The sequence below is a fragment of the Colletotrichum orchidophilum genome (genome assembly GCF_001831195.1).
Source record: "Colletotrichum orchidophilum strain IMI 309357 chromosome Unknown Scaffold_150.1, whole genome shotgun sequence".
In the NCBI taxonomy this organism is placed as follows: domain Eukaryota; kingdom Fungi; phylum Ascomycota; class Sordariomycetes; order Glomerellales; family Glomerellaceae; genus Colletotrichum; species Colletotrichum orchidophilum.
The window spans coordinates 49,759-74,819 of NW_019173106.1; the positions used below are offsets into that span (position 1 = coordinate 49,759).

Sequence of the window (25,061 nt, forward strand, 5' to 3'; positions counted from 1 at the left end):
GGATATCATTTTTGTCACTTGCGACTTTTTCGGCCTGGCTCATAGACGAGTTTCATGGCGCTAAGTGCATGTCGATTAGGCATGTCTGAAGAATCAAAAACTCCCATCTACCATGCACACTTGTTCCATCGCTTGCCATCGTGCCACTATCGCTACGAAACTTCATAGTCGAGGTAAGGGACCTCTCCGGTTGCGCTGCTACCCATGTGACATGTATAAGCAGTGCTAGCCAGAGTCTCAGCCTAGATAGCCCTGTCCATCGGTCGGAGCATCGTTCTTTGCCTTCTTCCTCTCAGACACCTCTGCTGTCGGCGATGCTCGCCGCTTCGTGAGCGTGGAATCGGGTGGTGCGGGAGGGCTCAGTATCGCGGACGCGCTCGAAGTGTCATCTGACATTTGCACATCTGGCCCGTCTCTACTCGTTTGCGAATGCCGTGATATCGTTTCTTCTGTGGCGTCGGGCTTTCCCAATGAGGCGAAGTCGTGAACTTGAGTACCGCAATGATACATCTCTTCGAGGCTGCTGTTTGGTGTCAAACGACATTGGGAGCGTGCCGACAAGGGGTAGTGTGAGTGGAAGAGACAGTATGTTCGTCCTAGTCCGGTGTGCACTGCATCATCGCCAGAGCCGCGATCGACCTCAGCGTGAGGCCTTGTCAAAGCTGTGACGCCATCGTGCTGCGTAGGCGTCGAGCCATTCCGAATGTCGTCTCCATCGAGGCGGTAGTCGTCATCATCCATGGCGACATCCATGTCCTTATTGCCACTGGGGTTTGGTGTTCCAAGGCGCGCACTACTTTGACGGCGATCGGGTGAGCTGCCACAGTCCATCTGATCGTCTTCGGCATCTTCGCCGCCGCCTCGCAGCCTGGGCCAACACAGTGCGTGGCAGAGCTCAAAGGGAGGCCAAGATCGCGACCGGATTACAATCATTAACAGCAAGAATCCCATACGCAGTATCAGCCTCGTGTCTTCGCACGGTTCGCCAAGTTTGCGCTCCTAGGCCCTTTTGCAAATGGCTTCCAGCTCTGCCTTGACGCGTCGCAGCTTTTCCTCGTCCCTGGACAAAGCAAGCAGCTGGGTCGCCACGGTCACCTTACGTGCAGGTCTTCTAGCTGCTATACTCGGCGGTTTCTAACCAGCCGTAGCAGCAACAGCAGCGTTCTCTGCCTTGAGCGCGGCCAGCTGCGCCTCCTTCTCCTTGAGGATCTCCAGCTGTTGCTTGGCCATTCCCTTGGCTGTGGTTTCGGCCTCCTTGAGCTTCTTCACCTCGATTTGCTCCGTCTCGAGACTGAACGGCTGACCAGGCTTGTTGACTGCAGGCAGAAGTGCGCTGCGCTCCCACGCCACCTGGACGTTTGAGGTCTTCTCCGGCAAGGCCGGGATCGGTTTGTTCTTGCCTTTGCCTCCCTTTCCCATGGGGTGGCCCTTGGGATGCGTGCCAGAGGTGAGGACCTCGTAGAATGCTTCGTAAGGTTCGTTGAACAACTGTTCATCATAGGCCCAAGCGCGGATCTCTCCATCGTTCTGACGCAGCATCTGCTCCTTCTCCGCGTCGGTTCGTCCGTACGGGTGAAGACGAAGGTTGTGGTACAGCGTCTGAGGTTTCTCTCCTGACTCGGTCGCGTAGTATATTTTGATGGTGATTTCGAATTCTCCCCATCCGGTCTCTTGAATGAGGAACGGCTTGCCCGGCTCGCCGTCGATCACTGTTGCATGATTAGCCGGCGCACGATTGCGACAGGCCACAGTTCATGGACGACTTACTACGCACGTGGTTCGGGATGGACTCGTGTAGCTTGAACTGAACCCTCCGAATCCAGTATGTGATATCGATATCGTCTATGGCCTTGACAAAGACCTCCCATGAGTGGGTGTGGTCTGCCGGAACACCTTCCGGCTTGGGATTGGTTTCGGGGTCGAAAGGGCGGGCAGTCGTGCCGTAGATGAAGGGTCGCTTGATCTGTGTGCCCTTGACGCGCTTGCCGAGGCTGCTGGGCGGCGCCATGATGATGAATTAAAGATAGTCTATTGGCGCGATGCGATGCGTTCTGGTCAATGCCGAATAAGAGTGCGTGAGTAAGGTTGTGAGGGGTGTAGCGGGGAGGAAATGGTTCTAGAAAATGGTTCTCAAGCTAAGACGGCAAGAATAATGGTTCCTGGCATCGGCAGCATTACAACAAAGTTTAAAGTGGGCCATTGACTGAGCCAGTCAATAATGTCCAACTCTCGGGTCAACCCCTGCCGAAAAGAACTGAGTTAGGTATGCTCCTCCCAGAGCAGCACCAACACCTGGTAGTTGAGTGCCTGCAAGGTTCCAAGGTTAGGTTGTCCTTCCAGGTTACCAAAATATGTCCACTGCAGGAACCAGCGGGTTACCAGCCTTTTCAGTGTAGGGCGCCAAACTCGACCGACGAGGGAGAAGAAGCGAGACTTATATACGGCATCGCAGAGCCTGCCGCCCAACTCTTACGAATGCTTCTAGTGAATTATAACAAGTGTGAAATGAAAGAAAAAGAAAAGAAAAGAGGGCCGCAGGTAGAACTCGAGCTCAAAACCTTCAAAAATAGAAGCCAGCCGGGGTCGATCTCCTGACGTGAAGGGTTAAGAATAGGCGGTCCTAACTCGTGCGCCAGAAGAGTCCCCGTCCGATGGTGCTACAGGTGAAGAAAATTTTGCCAATCAAGTCTTGCAGCGTCGCAACTGGCTTATGGTGTCTGTCTCTCCACTGCTTTTGACAAAGGCATCAGCCGGTTGCTTAGGCCCCTTTCGGGAGCAAAAGCTATTCATCCTAACCAGTATTGATGGACCTTCTGATGGTTAATCAGGAGCCCTCATGATGAATGACTAGAAGAACGAGGAACCAGTGTAGCCTAAATTTCGAGAGCATCAAACCTTATCAGTATAAGCAGTCATCTCGGGAACCTCTACCAGGTTGAATAGTAAGAGAGGACCTTCAGCACACACGAAATAGTGGAGGCTGCAGCCACCACCTCGCAGGTTGACCCTCCCTCCCGCCGCGCCAATGGGGGAGCTTGGAGGAGTAGCTGCCCCTCCAACCCAAGTACCTAGGCAGCTGCAACTCTTTACAGAGAGAGGACCCCTGGCAAGTTTTACTGGGGAGCTGGGGAGCTTCCGGGCGGGTGATGATTTCATGACTTTTTGAGCTTTCCATTCGCGTCCGGAACGGCATCGAACCACCTTCGGAAGAAAACTGGCAATGAACTAGCGCCGAACCCGGTCGGCATTTCAATTGACTCCATCACCGTCGATCCGGCTCACTCCTCCTTCGCCTCACTGCACTTGTCACCCCCAACCGGTGCTGGTTCTCATCCAATTGGTTGCTCGGTTCACTTCTATCTCACACATTGTCCCGTCCATCTCACTTTCTCTCATCATGTCAACTTCAGCCGTAGCGAAAAAGCTGGTGGTATGCGGAGGAAACGGCTTCCTCGGGTCTAGGATCTGCAAGTACGCCGTCGCCAGAGGCTGGGATGTCACTTCCATCAGGTATGCATTCTCCTCGTGAACACTTTGATACACGGCGCGGCGACGGCTCTCATCGGTCAGCCTCTAACACGCCCCCCGACAGCCGCTCAGGCGAGCCCAAATGGTCCGCCGTGACCTCATCACCGTCCCCTCCCCAGTGGTCGCACAAAGTCTCCTGGGAGCGCGCCGACATGCTCAGTCCGGTGACCTACGCCCCTCTCCTCAAGGGTGCCGACTTCGTCGTCCACAGCATGGGTATCCTCCTCGAGGCCGACTACAAGGGCGTCGTATCCGGCCAGGAGTCCCCCATCTCGGGCCTGCAAAAGGCCTTCGCCCCCGTCAAAGACCGAGGCGTTGATCCCCTCAAGACCTCCGCCGAGGAAGGCGGGGATCTCAAGCCGCCCAACCCAAAGGACCAATTCTCGTACGAGATCATGAACCGTGACAGCGCCATCGCCCTGGCCAAGCAGGCCAGCGCCGAGGAGGCAAAGGCCTTTGTCTACGTCTCCGCCGCCGGCGGGGCACCCGTCCTCCCCGCGCGGTACATCACCACCAAGCGCGAGGCCGAGAGCACCATCGCCAGCGAGTTCCCGCGGATGCGGGGCATTTTCCCGCGGCCGCCCTTCATGTACGACAGCTCGAGAAAGTTCACACTGCCCCTGGCTGCCATGACCGGCGCGGGTGCCCTGTTCAACAGGCTGACCGGTGGGGTATTGGGCGGGTTCATGGGCGCGAGCGGCGTGAAGCCTCTACCAGTCGAGACCGTCGCGGAAGCAGTAGTGGAAGCACTTGATGATGTCAAGGTTCAGGGCCCGATTGAGGTCCCCGAGCTGGAGGAGTTGGCAACCAAAGGCTGGAGAAAAACCATGCTCTGATGCATGAGAAGTGTATTTGTAATGTGCCATAGACTGTACCATCCCCCCCAATGCAAAGCCTCTTGTGGATTGAAGATCCGTCCTCCAATCCGATCATCTTGTGTTATCCCAAACGCCCGCGCTTAAATCATGGTTCCCCGCTCGAAACTGTCCCTAATCTCTGCAGTGTATTTGTTGTAGAAGCGCGCCAGCTTCTGGTTGAACTGCTTGTTCTTCTCGTTGATATATGTCACGTCGCCATCGTCGCCGTTCTGTGCCATGCGGTCCTTTCTCTTCTTGAGTCTGTTCGCCTCCGCCCTCCTGAGGTCCTCGACAAGTCGATCCACGGCGGCCTTGTCCGGCTTGTTCTGTGCAAATGTGGTTGAGTCGGCTGTCGAGTAAAAGGAACCGTCCTTGTCCACCGCGATAAGCTCTCCGTCCTCGGTCTCGACAATGTCGAGGCCACCCGAAGCAGCGGCGCGCTCGATGGCAGCCATTTTGTCTTTTTCGTACTTCTCCATGTCGGGGGCGATATTCCTCAACTGGCGCTTGTAAACCTTGTTGCTTTCGGCAGTGTAGTCTTGGAAAGCATTGTTGTCGCGGTGCGCCTCCTTCTTCCGCACGTGCTTGTCCCACTTCTCGCTCTCGTCGATCGTCCAGTCCCATGCGCGCTTCCGCTCAAAGTCACCACCTGCATCCTCGATGTCGGCCTTGAGTAGCTTCTGAGACGCGATGGCCTGTTTGCGGTGAATGGCCGTCAGCTGGCTGGGGTCTGTCGCGAGACGTTGTGATTCGAGCGTCGCCTCTTTCAGATTTTGGTCGGATGAGTTCTTGGCGCGGGCTTTGAGGGCCTTGAAGCGCGCCATGCGGTCCTGTGATTTTGTCGCAGCGTCTTCTGTTGCGGGCTGCGATGTTGCTGTCGGCTCTGCTGTCACGGGTGCGGTTTTCGCGGTCGTGCCGGGTTCTGTCGCTTCGGTCTCTTCAGGCGCGGCAGAGTTTGCTGGCGCTACAGTGTTGGTTTCCTCCTCGGCGGCGGTACCGGTATTGGTCTTTCTCTTCTTTGAGGGAGGCATTTCAAATATGTTTCGTGACGTTGAAGGGTTGCTGATCGCAAGATAGACGAGTGTGGGTTAGTTGGGATTCGCGATGTGTGGTTTTGGTGGCTGTAGGTATGGGATGTAAAGTGACGAGAAAGTAGGACATCATTGGGGGACGGCAGGTCCAAGAGCGACTCGACCGACATTTCTCCGAAAAGACGGCCAGCCAGCGCCACAGCCCGTGACCGGAGACCCCACTGTCTTCTCGCTCGTTGGACGCCACAATTTTTTGACCATCTTCCTCCAGAACGAATATCGCAAACAGAAGCTGAACTCGAGACAGCGATGTAAATTTGCTGACTAATTAAGTACGAAAATTTGTTTTCAATAACATATAGTAATGATTTCTTAGTCTTGGCCGAATTGCCTAACAGATGCGAACTTCTATCCCGTCTTCTCCCTCAACACTGGTGGTGTGGCTGGTACCAGAGACAGCTGTGGCTGGAGGTCGGAAGAATAGATCGACCCACCACCGCTCCCCCGCAGGATCCATACGGGTAACGGACTCCTGCAAGAAACACCCGTGGCTGTGCGGCCGGGCCATCCCTGTCGTTGCCCCAACACCCCTGCGCCGAGAGTGCCCTTGCATCTTGCTACCTCGACACGGCCCCCTCTCCATATGCGGCTCCCCAGGATCAGACGACTTTTCTGAGCAACGTCGCGTGCCCGTGAATAGCCTCTGAAAAGCGAACGAAGCTTATCGGAAACTGAATTGCCGCACACCTCAGCCATGCGGCCACTGAGAGCCGCAGGCGCCTCTAGCAGAACCGCGACAACTGCGACAGCTGCCTGCTTTCACACTACAACATCATTGCTGGCTCGCCAGCGGCCGCGGGTCCACGAAAAGAAGAGGCCAGCAGATCCGCAAGTACCGTACTCATGGCAGCCTTTTGAAGTGCCAGATGTGGTCCTCGACCTGGACAGTTGGGACAACCCAATCGCACGGCCGTACAACGCGGATGAAATGTCCGCTCAGCGGAAGAAATGGGAGCAGAACCCCCAGATCGACGCCACGTGGAAACGAATCAAGAATTTCGAAAAAGAACGCCAACATGCTAGCGAAAGGTTCGCCAAGGTCAGCGCCGGCGATCCCTGGCATCAACACTGGCAGGTCACGGATCTCGACATCATGACGGCTGCTCTGAGAGGCCCTCCGAGAGTTCACGAACGCCAAACAGAGGAATGGCCGCATCAGAATGAAGCTCTCGGTGTTCTGAGGTCGGTTGCTTGGAAGAATGGAATTCCGTCAACCACCTTTCAAGACGACAAGAACTTTTTAAGCTGGCTGCTCCAAAGAAGGTCCACCATGACGTCTTCGCCACTGAGGCGACAACGGGACATTCGCTCCTTCATTCGACGACTGCAGGATCTCAAGAATCTCAAGCGCTACCTCCAGTTCCTACTGCAACATGGCGACAAGGGACTCCAGCTCATTCATCAAGCCGACAAAGACATCACTCTCGTATTATCTCAGCTTCTCTCCGACCCGAAGGGAAACCTTCAGTCTCTCGCCGACTTCTTGCCTTTTCTTAACAGCATCTTTGCCCTCCAGGAACATCAGGGTTTGCCTGTTGGCCAGGGTCTCTGCGGTATCTGTCTGATCGTATCTGCCCAGGCATTCCAGCTACCTGCAGTCGCGAGATATCTTAAGCTAGGGCTGAAAGAGGGCCACTGGGTTGGAGAGGGTTCCTCTGCTTCCGATGTGAAGACTGCTGTAGAAGCACTGAATCGGTGCTGGAGCAAGGCAAATCACTCCTCTGTTCTGGACAGTTCCGAAGCGATTCTCCGCCGTCTGCTCGGAACGGATTTGGTGAAACATAGCACAGCTTCTTTCCGTTTCGTTGCGCAGCATCATCTCGAGGACGAAGGACTGCAGCAGCAGTTCTCACAGCTGCTAAGTCGCGCGGGTCTCGCCTCTTCGGTAGCCGACTCATGAGGGTATTAGAGGATCACTCTCATCCCGATCGGAGCCCAGCGCCTGGGCTCTCATGTGGGAGGCAAATATAAAAGGTCTGGGTGTATATTTTGGGAAGATACCCGACTGAGAGGAATCAGGCCAAGATCAAGTGTTGGAAATCGATAATGATATACCAAAATCCCCGTCAGGGTAATTCCACCGTCAAATACCGAATACCCACTGCTGTTATGCATTCACTCAACGGGAACTAAGAAGCGGATTCTTTACGTCTCCTTTGCTCGATATGTTCCTCGATATACGTGGCACTGCTCCTCTTCTAGCTAACCTGCGAATCTGGTTGGCACTTTTTACAACGCCCTTCCCCATTCAGCCCTGCCATGCCTGCAGCCGAAAGCGGGCTCAAATGCCATGTGGCTTGCCAAAGGTTCCAACCAAGAGGAGACTAGCCTTGGGTAAGCTGAACCAGGTCCCGCTAAGCCTGCCATCCCAATGGGTCTCTAGGCCAAGTCACGACAAGCCAAGCTCAAGCGCCTCCCTTTTCCGTCCAACTCCACATCACATTCTCCGCCGTTTTCGTGTCGAGAAAGGGTGCTGATACTCTCCACTATCTCCAATGCGCTATAGCTTCTCCCTGCTTCTACATCACTTTACAGAGGATGACGAATCTGATATTCTTGCAAACATAGCGTTCTGGACGCCGCCTCGCTTACCATGACAACGCCTACGAGCCGTTTCCATTGAACCAAGTTCCAAGGTCGCTAGAAATGTCTCTGTAGGATGGCTCGCTCTAGGAGATGTCTCCGAGACTCGTATTTAGCTAATCGTGACCTGGCGTGGCGCTTCGGACCTCGGACTAGAGGCCCAGCTTTCTCACCCGTCCGGCTCTGGTCTGGAACGGAGCCCCCGCCAGCTCGTCTGGATCCGGCCTGGTCCGGACGCTGCCACTGGTACTGTTCAACAAGCGACATGTTGACAAGCCCGAACTCTGTTTCTCTATCTTTGCCATTCTTGGAGCCCCCCGTTCGTCTCTTTGTTTGAGCTTTCCTTCTCCTTCGTTCCCCAGTAAACCAGCTTTGGCATTGACAATCAATATTCTGTCAAGATTTACTTGCTGTCGCTTTCCTCTTTCCTCTTCCTCCATCCGCCCTTTTAGAATTTCCGTAATTATATTCGGCCCAAAGTAGCCGACTAGACGATCATTGCCCTCCAGTATACTAACAGCCCACTCTATCTCCCCGAGACATACATTATAGTGGGAGGTCTCGATCAACATCCTCTCAACCTGTCGTCTTGCTTCGGTCTCCCCTGCTCGGTCGAACACGCCATGCGCACGACCCGTTCCAACCGACGGTCGAGTATTACCAGAAACCTGGTACACGGACAGACTAAGATCAACATACCGCTGGCGGGAGGATCACGCGGATCACGCAACACAATGGCATTCTCCAGTCCTTTGCTGGCACTTCTCGCCTTTTCCTTGCTCCCGGTGTCAACTCTGGCGCAGCAAAATCCCGTAACCGACTTTTGCCGGCGTTTTGGGCACCAGACTGCCGTTGTCGATAACAAGCTCTTCATCGATGGCGGTCTCATAAATTGGAACCCTCTCTCAACATTTCCCTCCAACTACTCAAGTATGTCATTGCGTGAATCATGGCCGTACCACGATATCCGGTTCTCACTGACAATCCGCTCAGATACATGGCTGCTCTATCAAGATCTATCTTCGTCTACGGCTTCGGGCATGCCCCCGCTCTACGCCAACCTCTCCAAGAATGGATCTATTCCTAACGTAGCCGGCGGTGCCCTTTGGTCTGACAATGTCAACAAACGCCTCTATCTGTTTGGCGGGGAGCGCAATGCGGGAGAGTCCCCCATGCCCTTTAATCTATATGGCTATGATATCCTAAATAACCAATGGGATTCTTTCGGGCCATCCCGCATGGGGGCTTTGATTTCCAAGGTGAGCTACGGTGCGGGAGTGTCTGTCGACACCCGCGGCGAGGCTTATTACTATGGCGGATGGCTGAGTAACGCCTCCGTCTCTGGATGGGGTACCAGTCCACGGGTAGCGACGACTGGCTTGGTGAGATATACCATGGACACCAACAGCTTTTCCAACAGCACTGGGTAAGAAGCGAGACTCTGGCCAACTGAATCTATATGGGAAGCTGACGGCTGTGTAGTCCTGACAATGTACGACGCGCCGAGGGCAGTCTGCATTATATCCCCGCCGGAGACGGCGGAATGCTCATCTACTTTGGGGGTATCCAGGATTTGTCTGCCAACGGCAGTGCCGCGATTGGCCAACCCATGGACCAAATATTCATATACGATGTGCTCAGCAGCAAGTGGTACACGCAGAAAGCTTCAGGCGATATTCCTGGAATGCGGCGACGATTCTGTGCGGGCGTGACTTGGGCGGGAGACCAGTCATCCTACAACATGTAAGCACAGTCTGTCCGCCGTCACCTCCTATGCCGTATCTAACACATAGCCCAGTTACATGTACGGCGGCGCCAATATCCCAGGAGTACTTGGCGCAGGATTCGACGACCTCTACATCCTCTCGATCCCGACCTTTACCTGGATCAAGATGTACCCCATCGGCCGCAACGGGACAGGAGACTACCCCCACCACTCCCTGTCCTGCAACATCGTCCCCGGCCGGGCGCAGATGATCATCTCTGGAGGCACTTTCCCGCTCTCCCAAGACTGCGATTCACCCGGGCAATGGGGAACCCACAACGTGGACCTCGGAAAGCAGAATGCTGGCAAAGTCGTCTGGGATTTATATAAGCCCAACAAGACAACGTACGCTGTACCGGACGAGGTCATTGCTGTTGTAGGCGGCAACGGCAATGGTGGCGCCACAAAGACTGCGCCGGCGGCCGGTTTCGATTACACCGACGTCAGCCTCCTCATCACACTCACGGCCAGTATCCCGAGCCGTACGCCAACAAGAGATGTTGGCAGCTCCGGCGGCTCCACTCCCACAAGAAACCTTTCTACGGGTGCCATTATCGGCATCGCGGTAGGGGCTGCAGTATTGATCGGCGCACTCGCCATGGGATGCTTCTTCTTGGTCCGTAAGCGCCGGTTAGAGCGATTCCACACCGGGGCATCACCGCCGGGACCAAGCCATGTATACCACGTCCAGAGCATGTCGGAAGCGTGGTCGCCACCCGCAGCATCGCCATACTCGCCGCCATATGGCCCGTCTCCCTTCACGCCTCCTCCCCATTCCGCATATCCGCAGTCACCGCATCCAATGTCCGCGCGCACGGTACCGCCGCACATGGGGCCGCCGGTAGAACTGCCCTCAGAGCCGTCCTACACGACGACGACGCCGACGCCGGCGGCCCTGGCGAGGACGACGACCTTGACCAACATCTCGTCGACGGCGTCGTACCCGCCGCAGCAGGCGTACTTCCCCGAGACAACAACGCTGCTGAACCAGCCGCAGTACGACGCCCACGGGAACATGTGGATGCCGCAGGTCAGCATGGTGCAGGTCGCCACCGGGGTGAGCCCGCCGCTGCCCGAGTATACGCCGGCGAGGGGCGACCAAAAGACACCGCAGCCGACGGCGGCCGAGGTGCGACACGAACCACCGCCGCAGGAGCCGCAGGAGCTCAGTGCGGACCCAGATGACCGGGCGGAGATGAGTTCGAGGCAGGAGCACCAGACATACTACAACAGATAGGGTTGTTTCGCAGGCGCGTGGTGTGTTCTTTGGTTAGTTAGCCTAAAACTTGACATATCGGCGACGATACTGGGCAGGGTGGGAAGAGCATGGTTGCTTACAGACTCAAAGAGTCCTCAGTGTTTGCCTTCTTGGTTTGATCAGTTTTGTCCTTTGCTTACCACGATTCCCACTTGAAGTTTGGATACGGAGTTGAGATCACGGTCGGGCTATTTGCACACCGAGCAGCGGAAAGCTTGAGACACCAAGGTCCCAGAACCATCAAGGTTCAGAATGACGAATGTAAGAACGTTGTAAAGTTGGATAGTGTCAGTCCCTTCATCCGTTATTGTGACTGGTACCCTGGATATTGGTAACACTGCATACAACGTCAGCGGCCGCAACGTTCGACGCGTTGTGACCTCTAGCCTTTAGTTTAGATGATCAAAATCACATCAACAGTAGCCAAGGTCGCGTGACTTGTCCGCATGCGGTCTCCTCTGGCCCCCAACACCTACCCATGCATGCCGGTAGCCGCGGGGCTGAACAGTGGCTATTATCCGCGATCATGTCCCCGAGCCCAAGAAGAGTCCAGGCGATATGATGAGCCTGTAGACTGTTGCCCGCCAGTTCTCTCTCTCTCTCTCTCTCTAACTACCTGTGATATTCGCAATCTCTCTTTACTGACACAGTATGCCACATATCCAAGGGACGGTTGCTCGTCACGGCCGATGAAGAAACCTGGTGGTGATTATGAACGTACCGTGAAAGTCTATTCCACGGGGAACCCACCGGCCCCATGGTTCCGTCACTGCAAGCATGCATGGAGCAATACAGATAGCGCCGAGTCGAAAATCCACAACTACGACCATACCCGTGCCTTCGAGGAGATTGTAGCGGTCAACAGGGAAGGGTCCCACAATGCTGTGTAACCACCGTGAGAGGGGAGGCCAGCGGGCGGCCATGTGCTTCGGCGCCGAGAAACGATTTCCGTTGTTACCAACCAGTTCATACTTCTCGTAGACTTTTATCTCACAGGCACACAACGGTCTCTTGACCCTTGCTCTGCGAACCTGGATGGAGGAGCACCCGATATCGCTCTCGCTCGTTGAAGCAGATCGCGAGTGCGATATCGGAAAGCTCGCTATATTTGTGTCTTAGTCGTCCTGCCCGGGGTTGGGATCTTATCCACCAGTTCGGTGAAGTCTGTGCTCTTGAATTTGGTTTATTATTGGTTCGGAACTGTTGGTCGGGACAGTTGGAGCTTGGGATATGAGAGTGAAGGAGATTTGTTCAACAGGGGTGATGGGGATGGATCCTGGGACCCTGCTCCCGGGTTCCGGCCGGACGGGCGGGGTCATCTCACAGGCTCACAGATGAACTTGAATACCTACTTTGTATCCGTGCAAGGACAAAAGGCTCAACTGACTACAGTCGAGCTGGATCTTCCGACCTTGGGCCGCACCCATATATCCATGTTGTTTTCAACCATCACTTTTGGAAAATCCTAAGAGTAGATCCGTGATAGTGACGGGTTATAGAGCAAACTTGGGGCTGGCTGACATTTAGAATTAAGCCGTCCCAGGTAGTCAAAAGATGTGGCGCCGTCAGTGTCGTCACCTATCGGCCGGGAACAAGATAAAGCCTCTTCCTTAGTATGTATTCTACCCTTTAGGAGACGACTCCAAGTGAAGGAAACTTGAGAAGGCATGTCGTCATAACGTTCCGATGGAGCGTTTACTGTACAACTTGACTAGCGCAGATCAGAATCAAAACAAACGAATGGCATATTCCATGAAAGGTAAACCAATGAAGAAAAAAAAAAACACTCCTTCACGCTATCCGAGTCTAGATCTCTCTTCCGAATCCTCCCACCGGCAGCTGCCGCAGCTCTCATTCTTCCGACATGGACACATATTTTCAGTCACAATCCGGAGGAAAATTAGTTGACAGTCCCGCGAGCTACTGTAGTCAAAAGCCCCCCGCCCCTCTATATGATGTAATACCGAGCGAGGAGGAGGACCTGGAAGGGACCTGGGCCAAGCCGCACCGGCGAGAGCGGGGAGTCCAAGACCGTATGTCTCAGTCCCCAATGAGAGTGACAATTAATCGCAGGGTCCAGAGGGGCGAGGCAAAGGCGGCCGACGTCGGGAAGCGCGTTGACTGACTGTGGGTTCCATTGTCGTGCCAGGGACATTGCCCTCTGTCTTTTGTGTAAATGTCTCAACGACCACGGTGCGATCTCTCAGAGGTCGGTGGGGAGGGGAAGGGAGATCAAAGTGAGAATGTCTCAACGGCATGTGGGCAGAGACACCTCCCGTTTGTCCTCTCCTTTTCTCTCTCTTCAACCGCCATCGCCGTCCCTTTGAACCCCTCACGATGCTGACGACGTGCAAAGCTCGAAGGACCGCATTCGGCGGCTCAAGGGGACCGGATGCAGACATAGTCGCTCAACACCAACAGCCAAGACACCTCCTATGCCTATACAGATCCCGGCCGAAGAGAGAAAATCGGGGTACGAAGAGGTTATCCCCCTTTGGCTCTTTAGCTCTTTAGCTCAACGCTAGCTACACTCATGGATGGGCCTTGGCTCTTTCGAACCCAGGCTGAATGTGTCGTTGGCCACCAAACCAACACCACAACCCAAGAAAACGCCTATCCAACCCGATCCCGCCGCCGCCTCTCTGGACTGTAGTGGCTAGCGGTGATCGGATTCCCGTCCCAGAGCCCAACTCGCACCCGCATCGGCCGCCGCCTAGAGCGAGGCACGGATGCCAATTGCCGTGAGCCGCAAGCATAAGACACGCGACGCCACGTCCAGAGGCCTGGAAGCCGTGGCCAATAACCTTACCAAGCGTTTGGAAAAGACTGTAGAGGTTCTCAGTGACACTATGGTAGGCGCGTCAAATCATCCCAATGGTTAGGTAACTCATGTCAAGCTTCAACGAAGCCGTTGAAGTTATGCGAGGGATGTCCTGCCTCTCTCCGTGTTTCTCCCACATTCTCTAAGTCCTCTCGACTCCCTTTATTTCTATAGATATGTCTGGTCTACAAGGCCTAGGCTCGCGAACGGGAACATGCCCTTTCTCATCACCGCACCTGGCTATTGATTTACATGGCGGGGTAAAAGGTAAGTGAAGAAAAAAAACAAAAAACCCTACTAGTCCCTCCCCCCATCACATCTATACCAGCCCTCTTCCGGCGAGTCGGGATTTGACCCATCCAAGAGCCCCATCAGCCACCGAAAGCCACTGCCGCGAGGCGCTTGTGAGAATCTGGCCCGTACGGCCGTCGCGGCGTAGACCGGCGGCTTTGACAAGCGTCGAGGGTGGCTTTTCTTCCAGTAGGTCGTCCGCCGCGGGTGCATGCCGTTCTGCGTGTAGAACGAACGGCAGCGCATATGGGCAAAAAAAGAGAGAAAAGTGATGCTCTCGCAAGGGACGAAAGAGAAAAGCCCAGGTACGCAATGTTATAAGTAAACAACTGGCCCCGGATGCCATTTTGAGATACTTGGATAGACCAGACAGCCTCACCCTCACACACAACAACATCCTCCCATCCCTCACCCTCCTCACCAGGTCTCATCCTCTCTCTCACCCGGTCTCGGTATATCTACAAACATGGCTCGCCGCGCCTCCCTCATCGTGACAGCCCTCCTGGCCGTCTGCGCTTCCGCAGCCCCGGCACCGATGCCCCAGCGCTCGGCAAAGGTCACGGCCGTCAAGAACGTCTTCACTATCGGCAACATGTCCTTCGCCAACAGACTATACTGGGACTTTAGCAAGCTCGCCAACGGCGCCAAGGTGCCCGACGGCCTGCGCGTGAGCGGCTACCCCGTCAGCAACACGCACGTCTTTGTCACGCAGAACGCGTACATCAACGGCGGCTACCTCAACCTCAAGGTCGACGGCGGTCAAAAGGTCAAGCCGTACAAGGCTGGCGAGGTCGTCACGACGGTCCAGAACATCAAGTACGCCTCTGTGCGGACCGTCGCCATCTTTTCCGAGCCTGCTGGTGTCTGCAATGGTAAGTCTTTTTTTTTCTTTCTGCAAAACCTCTTACACTCACTACCAAAGGACTTTAAACGACTAACACATCATTGATAGGTATCTTCTTCTACAAGAACGACCAACAAGAGACGGATATTGAGTGGCTCTCAGACGCCTCGTCCCAGAGCAACGCCGGCAAGCGCCAGGTCTGGTTCGCGAACCAGGCCACGAGCGCCGCCTCGCCAAAGTCGTGGCTCTCGGTCCTGGCCCCGTCGAACCCGACGGCCACGGAGCATGAGTACCGCATCGACTGGCAGCCCGGCGTCGTCCGCTTCTTCGTCGACGGCGTCCAGACCTGGCAGACGACCAAGAGCGTGCCCACGCAGGCCGGCCCTTGGGTCTTCAACAACTGGTCCAACGGCGACAAGGGCTGGAGCGCCGGCCCGCCCGTCTCCGCCGATGCCATCTTCAAGATCAAGGAGATTGACATGTACTACAACACCGCGTAAAAGGCCTGCAACAAGGCTGAAACGGGCTGAGCAGTTGTTGTTGGGGGCAGACTTTGCACCCACCGGATTCGATTTATCACTTCATCGTACATATTTTTGATAACAAAGGGAGGCCAATTCATGGAGGCGAACGGTCTCTTGACAAGGGGTATTGGACATAATGAGGAAGGGAAACGGACAACTTGACGACCAAGATGAAAATAACTAATGAAGGGATATAATAACGAGGAGGGTTTAATTCATGAAGATAATACAATAGTAATGAACATACTATCACAAACACCAGAAAAGTCCGAGTCACTTAAGCGCCACATGGCAATGGATGGGCAATATTGCGAAAAACATCCTGGGCCGCGGGACAGAGAGCTCCTGGGACGGATATCTCATCACCGAGCCGCACCCGAGCAAAGCCCCGGCGACTGGGGCAAGATTTCCGTCCGATGTGCGGAAGCGTGGAGGCGGCAGCAGCAGCAGCAGTAGGTAGGGCCATGGTCTGCCAGAGAGCTCTCCTTCCCGTCTTGCACGGGAAAAGCTACTGTCAAACCTATGAACAATCAGGGCCCCCACGATATGGATGGACCCCGGAAAGCATGGAAAAGGTTAGCGGGTCGAGGATCATCCCATGTGCGGACAGGGGGAAGGGGGGGGGGCTTTGATGCGACGAGCTTCTTGCGGTTGGGTTCGTCCGCTCCGCAAGCCTCCGCTCCCGCCCGCCCGCAAAGCTCCATAGATAAGAACGAACAGCAAGGGTTCCGTTGTTGTAGGTAGGCCATTTTTTTTTTTTTTTTTCTAAATCGTGTGCGAACCAGACATCGTCGTCGCACCCACGCGTGGCCCACGATGCGTCCATGTCGTACTGTGTTTTCTTTGGCCCGAAGACATTCCGAGCCGTTTCGGCCCCAGAACCCGCAGACGGGATAGCTCTTTGAGCAACCGGAGCTTCATGAGGAATGGCTTCGGGCGGGACAGGCTCCACGTTTGGTTTCCCCGTTGGTTTGCGAACTCTGCGTGAGTTCGCCCACGTTTAACAACAACCCCCCCCCCCTCTCTCTTCCTAGCTTGTCCTCATTTACGCGAAGTTCTGGCCACGGAGTTGGAACGGGGGCACATGGGGGGAAGGGGTTTGCTCCGAGATGAGACTTGACAGACGCGAGTGCGGTTCGCGAACCTGTGAGAGGCTCAAATGTGTTATCTTGCATGAGCTTTCCCCCCTACCGAACTTGCCTCGTCAGGATGGCGTCCAAAGGGTTCTGGGTTCCTGTCATGGGAGGTTAGGTCAACCCCACCAGTCCGTGGGGTTTTCTTCTTCTTCTCTCTCTCTTGCAATCCCGAAAGTCTCCGATCCTGTTTTGGGGGTGTGATGAATGGTATGGCATCCAACGGCGTTGCGATGCGTGGGACGAGATGTGGAAGCGATTGGGTCATTTCATTGAGTTGGGTGCGGCGGGTACGCAGAGCTGAAGCCGAGATTTCTTTGTCAATTTCTTTTTTAGCTTTGGCTTCCAAAAACCCTTTCAGCTTGTAAGCGAGGACTTTGCCAGCTTTGCTTGCTAGGCAAACCCGTCAGCACGCGTACGACGACCAATGGCATGGCTTCAAACGCATACTGCCTAGTAGTCTGTGAATTTTAGGCGTCTAGGTACTCCGTAAGGTAGCTCGAAATGGATTGGCCCGTTTTCCACTCTGCTCGGTGTTTAGGCGACCGAGATCCATCAAGGTGAGGAGGGGAGGACGGGCTTGTAAGGCGCGGCGCGGCTGCTCGGCTCACCTTGATGGCGGGCGCTCGTGGGCTGGCACCGGAGCAAGTCACAGATAGTGGCAGACACCGGAGCTGAAGAAGGCCAGGGCAGGCAAGATAGATTGGCCATGGTTCGCATGGGCAGAAGATATCATGTCGTCTTCCGTCTGCCGTCTGCCGCCTGTGACGAAGCTTAAGGGCGGTTGTGAGCGTGGGTTGAAACCTGAGAGCTGATGGCGTGCATGTTGGGAGACTGCCGCCACAGACCAAAGAGGCATGCCGAACGGCACGTCGTTGCGATAAAAAGTTGTGACGTTTGCCAATAGGGAGAATATCTAGGATCCCGGTCCAGCATTATCATCTTCGCCGTAAATCTCGGGATGCGTAGGAGGTAACCCTCCCATGCCAAGCTGGTGGGATATGGTCGTAGACCTCCAAATCATCGACATGGAACAAACTCTCTGGTCGGATGATATGAGCGTGAGCAACACACCCCCACGCGGAGCAGGAGCAGAAAAGGACGACGGATTAAGTGCATGCCGCCGGACGCACGCAGACTTTCTGTCCATGACTAGCATGCAAGAGAAAGTCTCGAGATGCCCGGTCCTTTTGCAGCTTGAGTTCAAATCACAGGCCGACACGCAAACATGCCTCTGGTACACGTCCCAGCCACCTTGGTCGTTCTGGAACCTGACAAAGAGTACGCCCGGTTACATTGTGTGTCTGCGAGTTGCAGGCGACTCAATCAGACACCCGATCATGTCGACGACAGGGCGAAGAGCGACACGACGATTCTGCGCGTTGCCTTACGACACAGCACTCCGAAATGCGTCCGAACACTTTTTCACTCTCGTGTGTGATTGAGCCGGACTGGCCAGCCAACGGTTGGCGGCCACGCCAGTCGTGCAATTGCGATTCATGATGAGGGCCGTAGCGCCGCATGTTATGTCTACTTTGAAAGGCACTGGCATTTCGAAATGTGACGAGATGGCGAGTGGCGATGGCGTGTCATTAGACAAGGTACGGATATGTAGGAACACCATCATTGTCCGTTAGTAGGTAGTTTGAGCGGCAGTTGTGCTCGAACAGCAGCACAACACACCCCGCATTCTTGAGGTGATGCAAAAGCTTCAACACCGACAGGGTAGAACAGATGGATGAGCATCTAGGTATGCTCCCGCCGTTTCAAACTTCCAATGCGATGGCCTGTCCTTCGCCGTTTTGATGTGTCACAGTAACCGTCTTTAGCCCAGCCACCAAGACACGTGTGTTGGGCGCTGGTTCTAGACGGGGGAATCGCCATATAGCGGCCATACGTACCTAGTAAGAACTGGGGAGAATTGCTTAGCCAACGGCGGTCGACGTAGCGTGCATGAGCATACCAACATAGTACCCCTGCGCCTACTCCTATCCCTCCTAAGGGCCAACTACTCCGTATTACGTATCAAGAGCATACCTACCTACAGAGTACCTTGCTGCTTTGCGGACTAGGCGGGAGGGTCGGTCGTCCATCGAGCACTGTTTAGCTTTGCTTGTGTTAATGCAGAGGAGATCGACGACGGCGGCGGCTTTGACGGGTGTGTTTCTCTGGCGGGGAACAATTACGACTGAAGTGGGCGTCCGGTGACTTTCCACGTTGCATACTTTGGGGACTAGTGGGATGCCGCGTTCCATCGGAACTAGAGAAACTGATTTGTCTCTCAAGGTTGAGGTTGACGAATTTCGAATGATGCGATCCTCTCAGGCTGTGACAGATGGGACGAGGAAACTTACGATGACACGATGAATAGTCCTCAACGGTATCCGTACAGACACAGAGCCCCCCGCATGCCTGTAGATTGTAGCAAGCCGCTAGTAGCTCAACCATGCCTTTGCCCCATAGCTCGTGTGTACATTTCCGTACTATGTAGTAGTATCAAACTCACTGCCGTCACAGACTCGTAACTGACCAGTGACTGGGCACCTCGGGGACCGGGGAGCAAGGAGGAGAGGGGTCTTGAGGAAAATTTTCCGTCGGCTGCCCTCTCCGATGCCCGATGGGTTGGGATCTTCGCCATAGAAGCAAGGGAACAAGGCAGATATGTTGCATTGATACTGTGGTACCGTGAACATGAAAACATGAATGGACCATTTCTCTAACCAAACGTGATGGAAACACGTGTTCTGTGACGGTCGGGAAGGACGTCGTTCATGTCAAGTTTCCACCGTCTCAACGTGGATGGAACAGCCGCTGTAGACTTGACTAACAAGGCAAGGTAAGGGGCGGCATAGAAAGGCCCACCACCGCCGTACAAGTCTGTGAAAGCAGAGAGTCCTTGAGTGGTGAAGAGACTTCTGAACAGAAGCCCTTGCAGAGAACGGAGCCGGGATAGAGGGAATCAAGCGGATACCCTTTCGATGGGGCTCCGGGCTGTGTCATCCTTCCAGTTTGCCCACTCATTTTTCTCATGGGGATTAAGTTTTTCTCAAGTCGTTTCTAGTCTGCCAGGGGGTTGCGAGCACTAGGGTCTGGAATCTCTGGAATTTCTGGAATCTGGAAATTTCTGCCCATATCCCCATTTTTCTTTGGTTGTCGTCCCTGCGTCGAGTCTGTCTGTGTCATTGCTATTATGTTGTTGTTACTAGCAAGGGATGATATGTATCTTTGCTACTCTGTAGTCTGTACTCTGTACTCTGTGGAGGTGAAGGAAATAAAAAGGGAGGGAAAAAAAAAAACCGGAGCAAGTTGTTTTGCGGCGGGCGGCGGGCGGCGGCGCGGCTGGCCGGAGAGGTCCCACGGGTCCACGGGCAGGCTCCACGGGTCGCAGGGCGTGGGAAAGGGAGTGCTGAGTACGTGGGACGGACGACAACATCTACCCATACCTGGGAACATGGCACCGGACCGCTTCAAGCTCGCAACGCCGTTCGGGACCATGACGCCTCCAAGGGCCCAAGGGCTAAAATGTGCTCATTGTAATATGTAAGGTGGTTCAATGTGGATATGGGCCATCCGCCGAAAATCAATCCGGCTTGCGGTGACTCCCTCTATTCGTTGAAGTCTCTGAGCCGCTGAGCCTCTCGCACTGGGGCGCGTGGGGCTCGCGGGGATGTTGGTCAGAGGTCTCTACAGTGGTGCCTTAGTAACAGTTGCGCCTTCCGGTGGAGTTTGTTTCGAACTCTGCACGACCTCTTGGTCACCCGAATGTGGCTTTTTTCTTTCTCAGGGCCCATTCGTGGGGAAACGTGCTCAGGGCAGTGGATGAGGTGATGTGAAAACGTATGGATCACGAAATACCGGGGCCGGGGGGATGGACTCGATGGAGGCTTAGGAGGTTCCTCCGTCGCAGCCGCAAAAGCCCACAACAGGGCCGCCGCACGTAGCAGACGTCTGAGTTTCGGCTGCTCTTGCTGCGTGCGTAGCAACCTCGTGGTATTGGATATTCCACTCAACCTCGACCCGACTCAAACGACCGCCGGACTTTAACTCGAGCCGTGGGTTAGTGGCGTAGCCAACATGTTGTGCCCTTTGTAGAAAATTGCAACATATGCTGATCCAGGGGACGTGCCGAAAGTGAGAAAACCGGGGACTGTGTTGCGGCCCTCTCTATCCGTACCTCCGTGCTGTGCTGTATTGCATCATGCTTGTTCTCTTCTCAGAGACAGCCGTGGCATGTGCTCACCACTCTTGGTCTGGACTCACTGGAGACGTGTCCAGTTTCTCAAAAATCAAGGAACGGGAGAAACAGACATGAGGGCGGTGCAGATGCGAGTAGAAAGGCAAGACGAGGAAATACCTCAATGGCCATCCCCGATGTAGAAGCTGACCAAGAACACATTGGCTCTGATCTCGTTAGTGAGTACTGTCGACGTACACGGGCTAGACGGCCATCGAAATCGGTGTACCTATCAGTGAGTTGCCGCTGCAAGGTACCTGAACGCTCGCCGTGTCTTGTTTGGCTGGTCATGCAGACCGAGCTCTCCATAATACGGGGCACGCAACAAGGCATGTTGCATACAGCAGAGCGAGACGACTGGCTGCACCCAAGACGGCGGCGGTCCTTTGGAATTGTACAGTCGCAGTGTTCATGCGGATGGAACCATAAAGCAGAAACCAACAGATCGTGATCGCTTCACTGGCTCAGAAAAAAAGTCTCATTTTCACGGGTTATCCTCTCTGATGGTCTCTAGCGGCGGCTCTGTACCTTTCTTCTCCTGCGTTTTCTCTTCCCGCAGGAAGTTCCGTGTCTCCACGCGCATCAAGTGCTTGTTTCTTTCGTCCAAGGACTTTGGACGGTCCGGCGTGTGATGTACCTCTTGGCTCGATCTGACGTGGACCGGTACATTGCGTGTCTGAGGCAGCCCGCACCGAGGCCGTAGAGGTTTCGAGCGTCCGCTGCATGAGGTGTCCGGACACAGGCAATGTTTCTTGCCTGTTCCCTACATCGATTCCCTTCCATAAGGCGCAATAGTTAGTTTTACGTTGATCCCATCCTGGACTTATTAGCTAACAAGGTGTCGTTATGATGCAAGCTTGGTACTGCAATGAATGTACATGTGCGATATTACAGACGGGCGCAACAAATGAGAAGAATGAGACGCCAAAAAAAAAAATAGGGCTTCGGCACATGAGCAAGGGCTCAAGGCTCAGGGCGGCATGAAAGAGGCACCGCTGCACCAGGACCGATGGGGTGAGCTGATGACAGAATTGCGAAAATGATGCATCGCCATCGGTCGACGACAACTGAGCCCCCCTCGTTCGCGTCAGACCTGGCTCGTGTTAGCTCTCGCATGGCCAGTCACCTGGTCACCCCTCACCTCACGTCGCTCGCACCTTGTCCTCGGCTTCCCATAGGTGAGGTAAATTATAGTACTCGTACCTGGCGAGTTTGCGTCTTGTCATCCTGTGTCCAGCAGGTACTCCGTGCAGAGGTGCAGGGCCGCCCAGTCCCCCTTGATGATCGTCTCAGAGAGGGTCCTGTGGTGCCTGTAGTGCCGGTGCCTGTGGTGTCTTTGAGGGTGCACTCCGTTATGCCCTTCTTGCAGCTGTACCTGACATGCTGACATTCTAGTTTCGATCATGTAATGGTGGAGGGTGCTTGGCCATCAAGCACACCAACGAAGCACGGAAGGTACCGGTAGATTCGTAATTGCAGCCACGAATTCACCATTCACCGTTCACCGCTGCCGCCTGCCGCCCCGTCCGGGATAAGTAAGGCACGTACTAAGGTACTGGTGCAATGCCTTACATAATTCGAGCCCGAGAACGTCGAGAGGGAAGGAATGTACGTAAAGAAAAGTACCGAGGAAAGTACAGTATGAGGTACAAGGCGGCAGAGGCAGATAAACCGCAGGGCAAGGTACCTAGGGACCTTTGGCTTCATCCCCAGACTCTCTCGGCAGCATCGTGCATCAACCTCTGCCTCTCTTTGGGCTTCCCCATATTTGCACTATTAAAAGCCCTGCCTGGTCTAGGTATTGCGGCTTGTGGCTTGCCCTGGTCCGCACATCCCCCTCGTCTCGCCAAGTACCTAGTCTGTCTTGACCACATCCCCACCTCAACAGAGCACCACTCTTTGCGTCCACGCACGCAACACGCTCTTCTGACTTCTCAACTTCTCACACAGTCGCTGACGACAGGGGTCCCGGGTTACTCTTCTTGGAACGAGTGAGCCGCCCGCAGAGGGAACCAGACAGGCTTCCCCCCGTCCAGCGCAGGTCTGCCATCCTCTCCACTCTACGAAGTATACATACATTGTAGTAGAGGCTAGAGGCCCGGCTACCTGTGATGCCATAATCCCCGTGACTATGAGGGGGCGACGGCGATATAAACCTTGGACCCCGATCTAGACTCTCGATCTGAAAAGAAAAGGCAGTTTTTTTTCCCTTCCGCTAGCGAACCCGTTTTCTTAACCACGTCAATAAGTCGGTGAAGAAGAAAAACACAACCGGCGGCTAGACAAGAATTGAAGACGGGGGGTTAATCCAAACAAAAAAAAAATTGCGCAAGAAGACATTTTCCCAAAGGAATTTCACGCCAAATTAGCTCGGGATACGAAAAAAGACACGGCTGCATACCCATTATTACACACAGACTGTCCGTACAGAGAACGACATTTTATTCTCCGGTCTCACACGCTGGAGCCAACCCGCCAGTCCTCGTACAGAGCAGCGACTAGCCAGCGAGAGGCCAGAGCCCATTCCTAGGTTGCTGCCCTTGCTTCCCACCGCTCGGTTGGGACACAGGCATATCAAGACTGGCCGCGCCATACCCTTCCCAGCACGAGAGGGTTCGGTTCATCAGGGTGTCTGGTCTCCGGTTGTCGTTGCTACACCTGTAACCACACACAATTACAGCGCGGTACGGAGTACCGTACACTCTGTGCGTTTTGGGTGGTATTCTCGCTGCTGTCATCGGCAGAGTTGAGACGACGGACGAATCGGCGGCGCTTCATCCAGCTCAAAGGCTGGAGGTCCGTCCGCACCGCGACATCTCCGCTTTCGGCGAGCCCACAGCCCTGCCTGTCCTTGCGTCAATCCGAGGCACCTTGCGTCTTTGCGGCTTGCCTGTACGGATACTTGGGTACCGGGCTGAGAAGTTTACAGAGGGTAGAGAAAAACATATCCATCCTTCAACTTGCAAGGGAGTGACAAGTAATAAGGACGGCAACGGAAAGAGTCACACTTGAGCGGGCTCCATTCATTCAAAAAGAGCCATTGAACACTACTACGCAAGAGTCTAATGAACCACCTGCGCGCCTCCTGCAGCAAGACATATATTTCACGACTCCAGTTGTGCCCGGTTCCAGGCGCCTCACCTGTCACCTTCCTATTCTCTCGACAATCTCGTCTTGACTCAGTAATCACTACGTCAGTTCACTTTCTTTCGTCTCAATCCACTGGATACATACGTCCTACCACCGTCGTCGTCCCTTCTGTCGACTCTCGACTTCTTCGTACCTATACGGGCAACCCACACACCTGCTGCTCGGCTTTCGCCTTGCTGATACACAAATCGCATCCATCTCTCGCAAATTCCCACCCCCGAACGGAAGACGGACAACGGGCCAGTTTGGAGCTAGCCAGCCCTGGTCCCCGCACTCGCTCTCAAGTCTGGCGTCATCGTGCTTCCTACGAGCTGTTTAATTAATTCCCCCAGAGACCCAGACAGCAGCAAGCATTGCACTGCACTGCACTGTACAGCACCTAGCAGAGTACTTCCTAGGCTCCTAGTTCCCAACTGTACCTAGACTTGCAGACCCCGGTCATCCCTGGAGCGAGAACAAACACGCGCTGGTGCAAGTCAAACCCCGGTCTCTCTCTCTCTCTGAGTCTCTCACCCCACCCACTTCGCCGGGTCTCACCAGATACCTACCTAGCACGGTAATAGCAACCGTCAGCGCAGGTACTCTCTCCTCAGTCTCTCCTCAGCCGAGCTAGCCCTCTCGAAAAAACACATCCGGTCAATCCTTCCTGCAAGCTTGCAGCACCACATCAGACCTGCTTGGATTGGCGGCACGCCTCTTTAATCCCCTTGACCTCCCGTCCCATCCTGTCCTATCCCGTCCTCCCCTGGACACACCTCTCTTCTCTCTCTGTCTCTCTGTCTCTCTTCCAGACTTGTCCATTGCATTAAAAACTTCCGACTGGCCTGATAGGTAATAGGGGGGAACACGGGCTCTCTCCAAGTTTTCTTTTGGAGAACTGTGTCAGTCACGGTCACGGCGACGGTCACGGTCACAAACCCGCACCACATCCATCTCCCACGGGCGTCCATCACTTATCAGCTCTCGGCCAAATATACATATC

At 54.6% G+C, this 25,061-nt stretch overlaps 10 protein-coding genes across 10 annotated transcripts; 5 read left to right on the plus strand and 5 right to left on the minus strand.

Moving 5' to 3' along the window:
• Window positions 1–237: 237 nt before the first annotated feature.
• CORC01_12350 (YEATS family protein) lies at window positions 238–2,008 on the minus strand (the record flags this gene model as incomplete). Its single annotated transcript, XM_022623971.1, has 4 exons — window positions 238–868; window positions 1,039–1,060; window positions 1,140–1,709; window positions 1,768–2,008. The coding sequence occupies 4 exons, from the start codon at window positions 2,006–2,008 to the stop codon at window positions 238–240; spliced, it is 1,464 nt and encodes a 487-aa protein (XP_022469524.1).
• A 1,389-nt stretch (window positions 2,009–3,397) lies between these two features.
• Window positions 3,398–4,364, plus strand: CORC01_12351 (NAD dependent epimerase/dehydratase; the record flags this gene model as incomplete). Its single annotated transcript, XM_022623972.1, has 2 exons — window positions 3,398–3,510; window positions 3,593–4,364. The coding sequence occupies 2 exons, from the start codon at window positions 3,398–3,400 to the stop codon at window positions 4,362–4,364; spliced, it is 885 nt and encodes a 294-aa protein (XP_022469525.1).
• Window positions 4,365–4,486: 122 nt separating this feature from the next.
• CORC01_12352 (SYF2 splicing factor) lies at window positions 4,487–5,416 on the minus strand (the record flags this gene model as incomplete). Its single annotated transcript, XM_022623973.1, has 1 exon — window positions 4,487–5,416. One exon carries the CDS (start codon window positions 5,414–5,416, stop codon window positions 4,487–4,489), a length of 930 nt encoding a protein of 309 aa, XP_022469526.1.
• Window positions 5,417–6,170: 754 nt separating this feature from the next.
• On the plus strand, window positions 6,171–7,376 carry CORC01_12353 (uncharacterized protein; the record flags this gene model as incomplete). The annotated part of the gene is made up of 1 exon (XM_022623974.1): window positions 6,171–7,376. One exon carries the CDS (start codon window positions 6,171–6,173, stop codon window positions 7,374–7,376), a length of 1,206 nt encoding a protein of 401 aa, XP_022469527.1.
• An 805-nt stretch (window positions 7,377–8,181) lies between these two features.
• CORC01_12354 (uncharacterized protein) lies at window positions 8,182–8,331 on the plus strand (the record flags this gene model as incomplete). Its single annotated transcript, XM_022623975.1, has 1 exon — window positions 8,182–8,331. A coding segment is annotated over one exon (150 nt), but the record flags the coding sequence as incomplete, so codon positions are not given.
• Window positions 8,332–8,793: 462 nt separating this feature from the next.
• Window positions 8,794–11,061, plus strand: CORC01_12355 (cell wall anchored protein; the record flags this gene model as incomplete). Its single annotated transcript, XM_022623976.1, has 4 exons — window positions 8,794–8,989; window positions 9,053–9,485; window positions 9,542–9,802; window positions 9,858–11,061. 4 exons carry the CDS (start codon window positions 8,794–8,796, stop codon window positions 11,059–11,061), a joined length of 2,094 nt encoding a protein of 697 aa, XP_022469529.1.
• Window positions 11,062–14,200: 3,139 nt separating this feature from the next.
• On the minus strand, window positions 14,201–14,440 carry CORC01_12356 (uncharacterized protein; the record flags this gene model as incomplete). Its single annotated transcript, XM_022623977.1, has 1 exon — window positions 14,201–14,440. The coding sequence occupies one exon, from the start codon at window positions 14,438–14,440 to the stop codon at window positions 14,201–14,203; it is 240 nt and encodes a 79-aa protein (XP_022469530.1).
• A 220-nt stretch (window positions 14,441–14,660) lies between these two features.
• On the plus strand, window positions 14,661–15,538 carry CORC01_12357 (uncharacterized protein; the record flags this gene model as incomplete). Its single annotated transcript, XM_022623978.1, has 2 exons — window positions 14,661–15,066; window positions 15,147–15,538. The coding sequence occupies 2 exons, from the start codon at window positions 14,661–14,663 to the stop codon at window positions 15,536–15,538; spliced, it is 798 nt and encodes a 265-aa protein (XP_022469531.1).
• Window positions 15,539–21,511: 5,973 nt separating this feature from the next.
• On the minus strand, window positions 21,512–21,712 carry CORC01_12358 (uncharacterized protein; the record flags this gene model as incomplete). Its single annotated transcript, XM_022623979.1, has 1 exon — window positions 21,512–21,712. One exon carries the CDS (start codon window positions 21,710–21,712, stop codon window positions 21,512–21,514), a length of 201 nt encoding a protein of 66 aa, XP_022469532.1.
• Window positions 21,713–24,777: 3,065 nt separating this feature from the next.
• Window positions 24,778–25,008, minus strand: CORC01_12359 (uncharacterized protein; the record flags this gene model as incomplete). The annotated part of the gene is made up of 1 exon (XM_022623980.1): window positions 24,778–25,008. The coding sequence occupies one exon, from the start codon at window positions 25,006–25,008 to the stop codon at window positions 24,778–24,780; it is 231 nt and encodes a 76-aa protein (XP_022469533.1).
• Window positions 25,009–25,061: the final 53 nt, after the last annotated feature.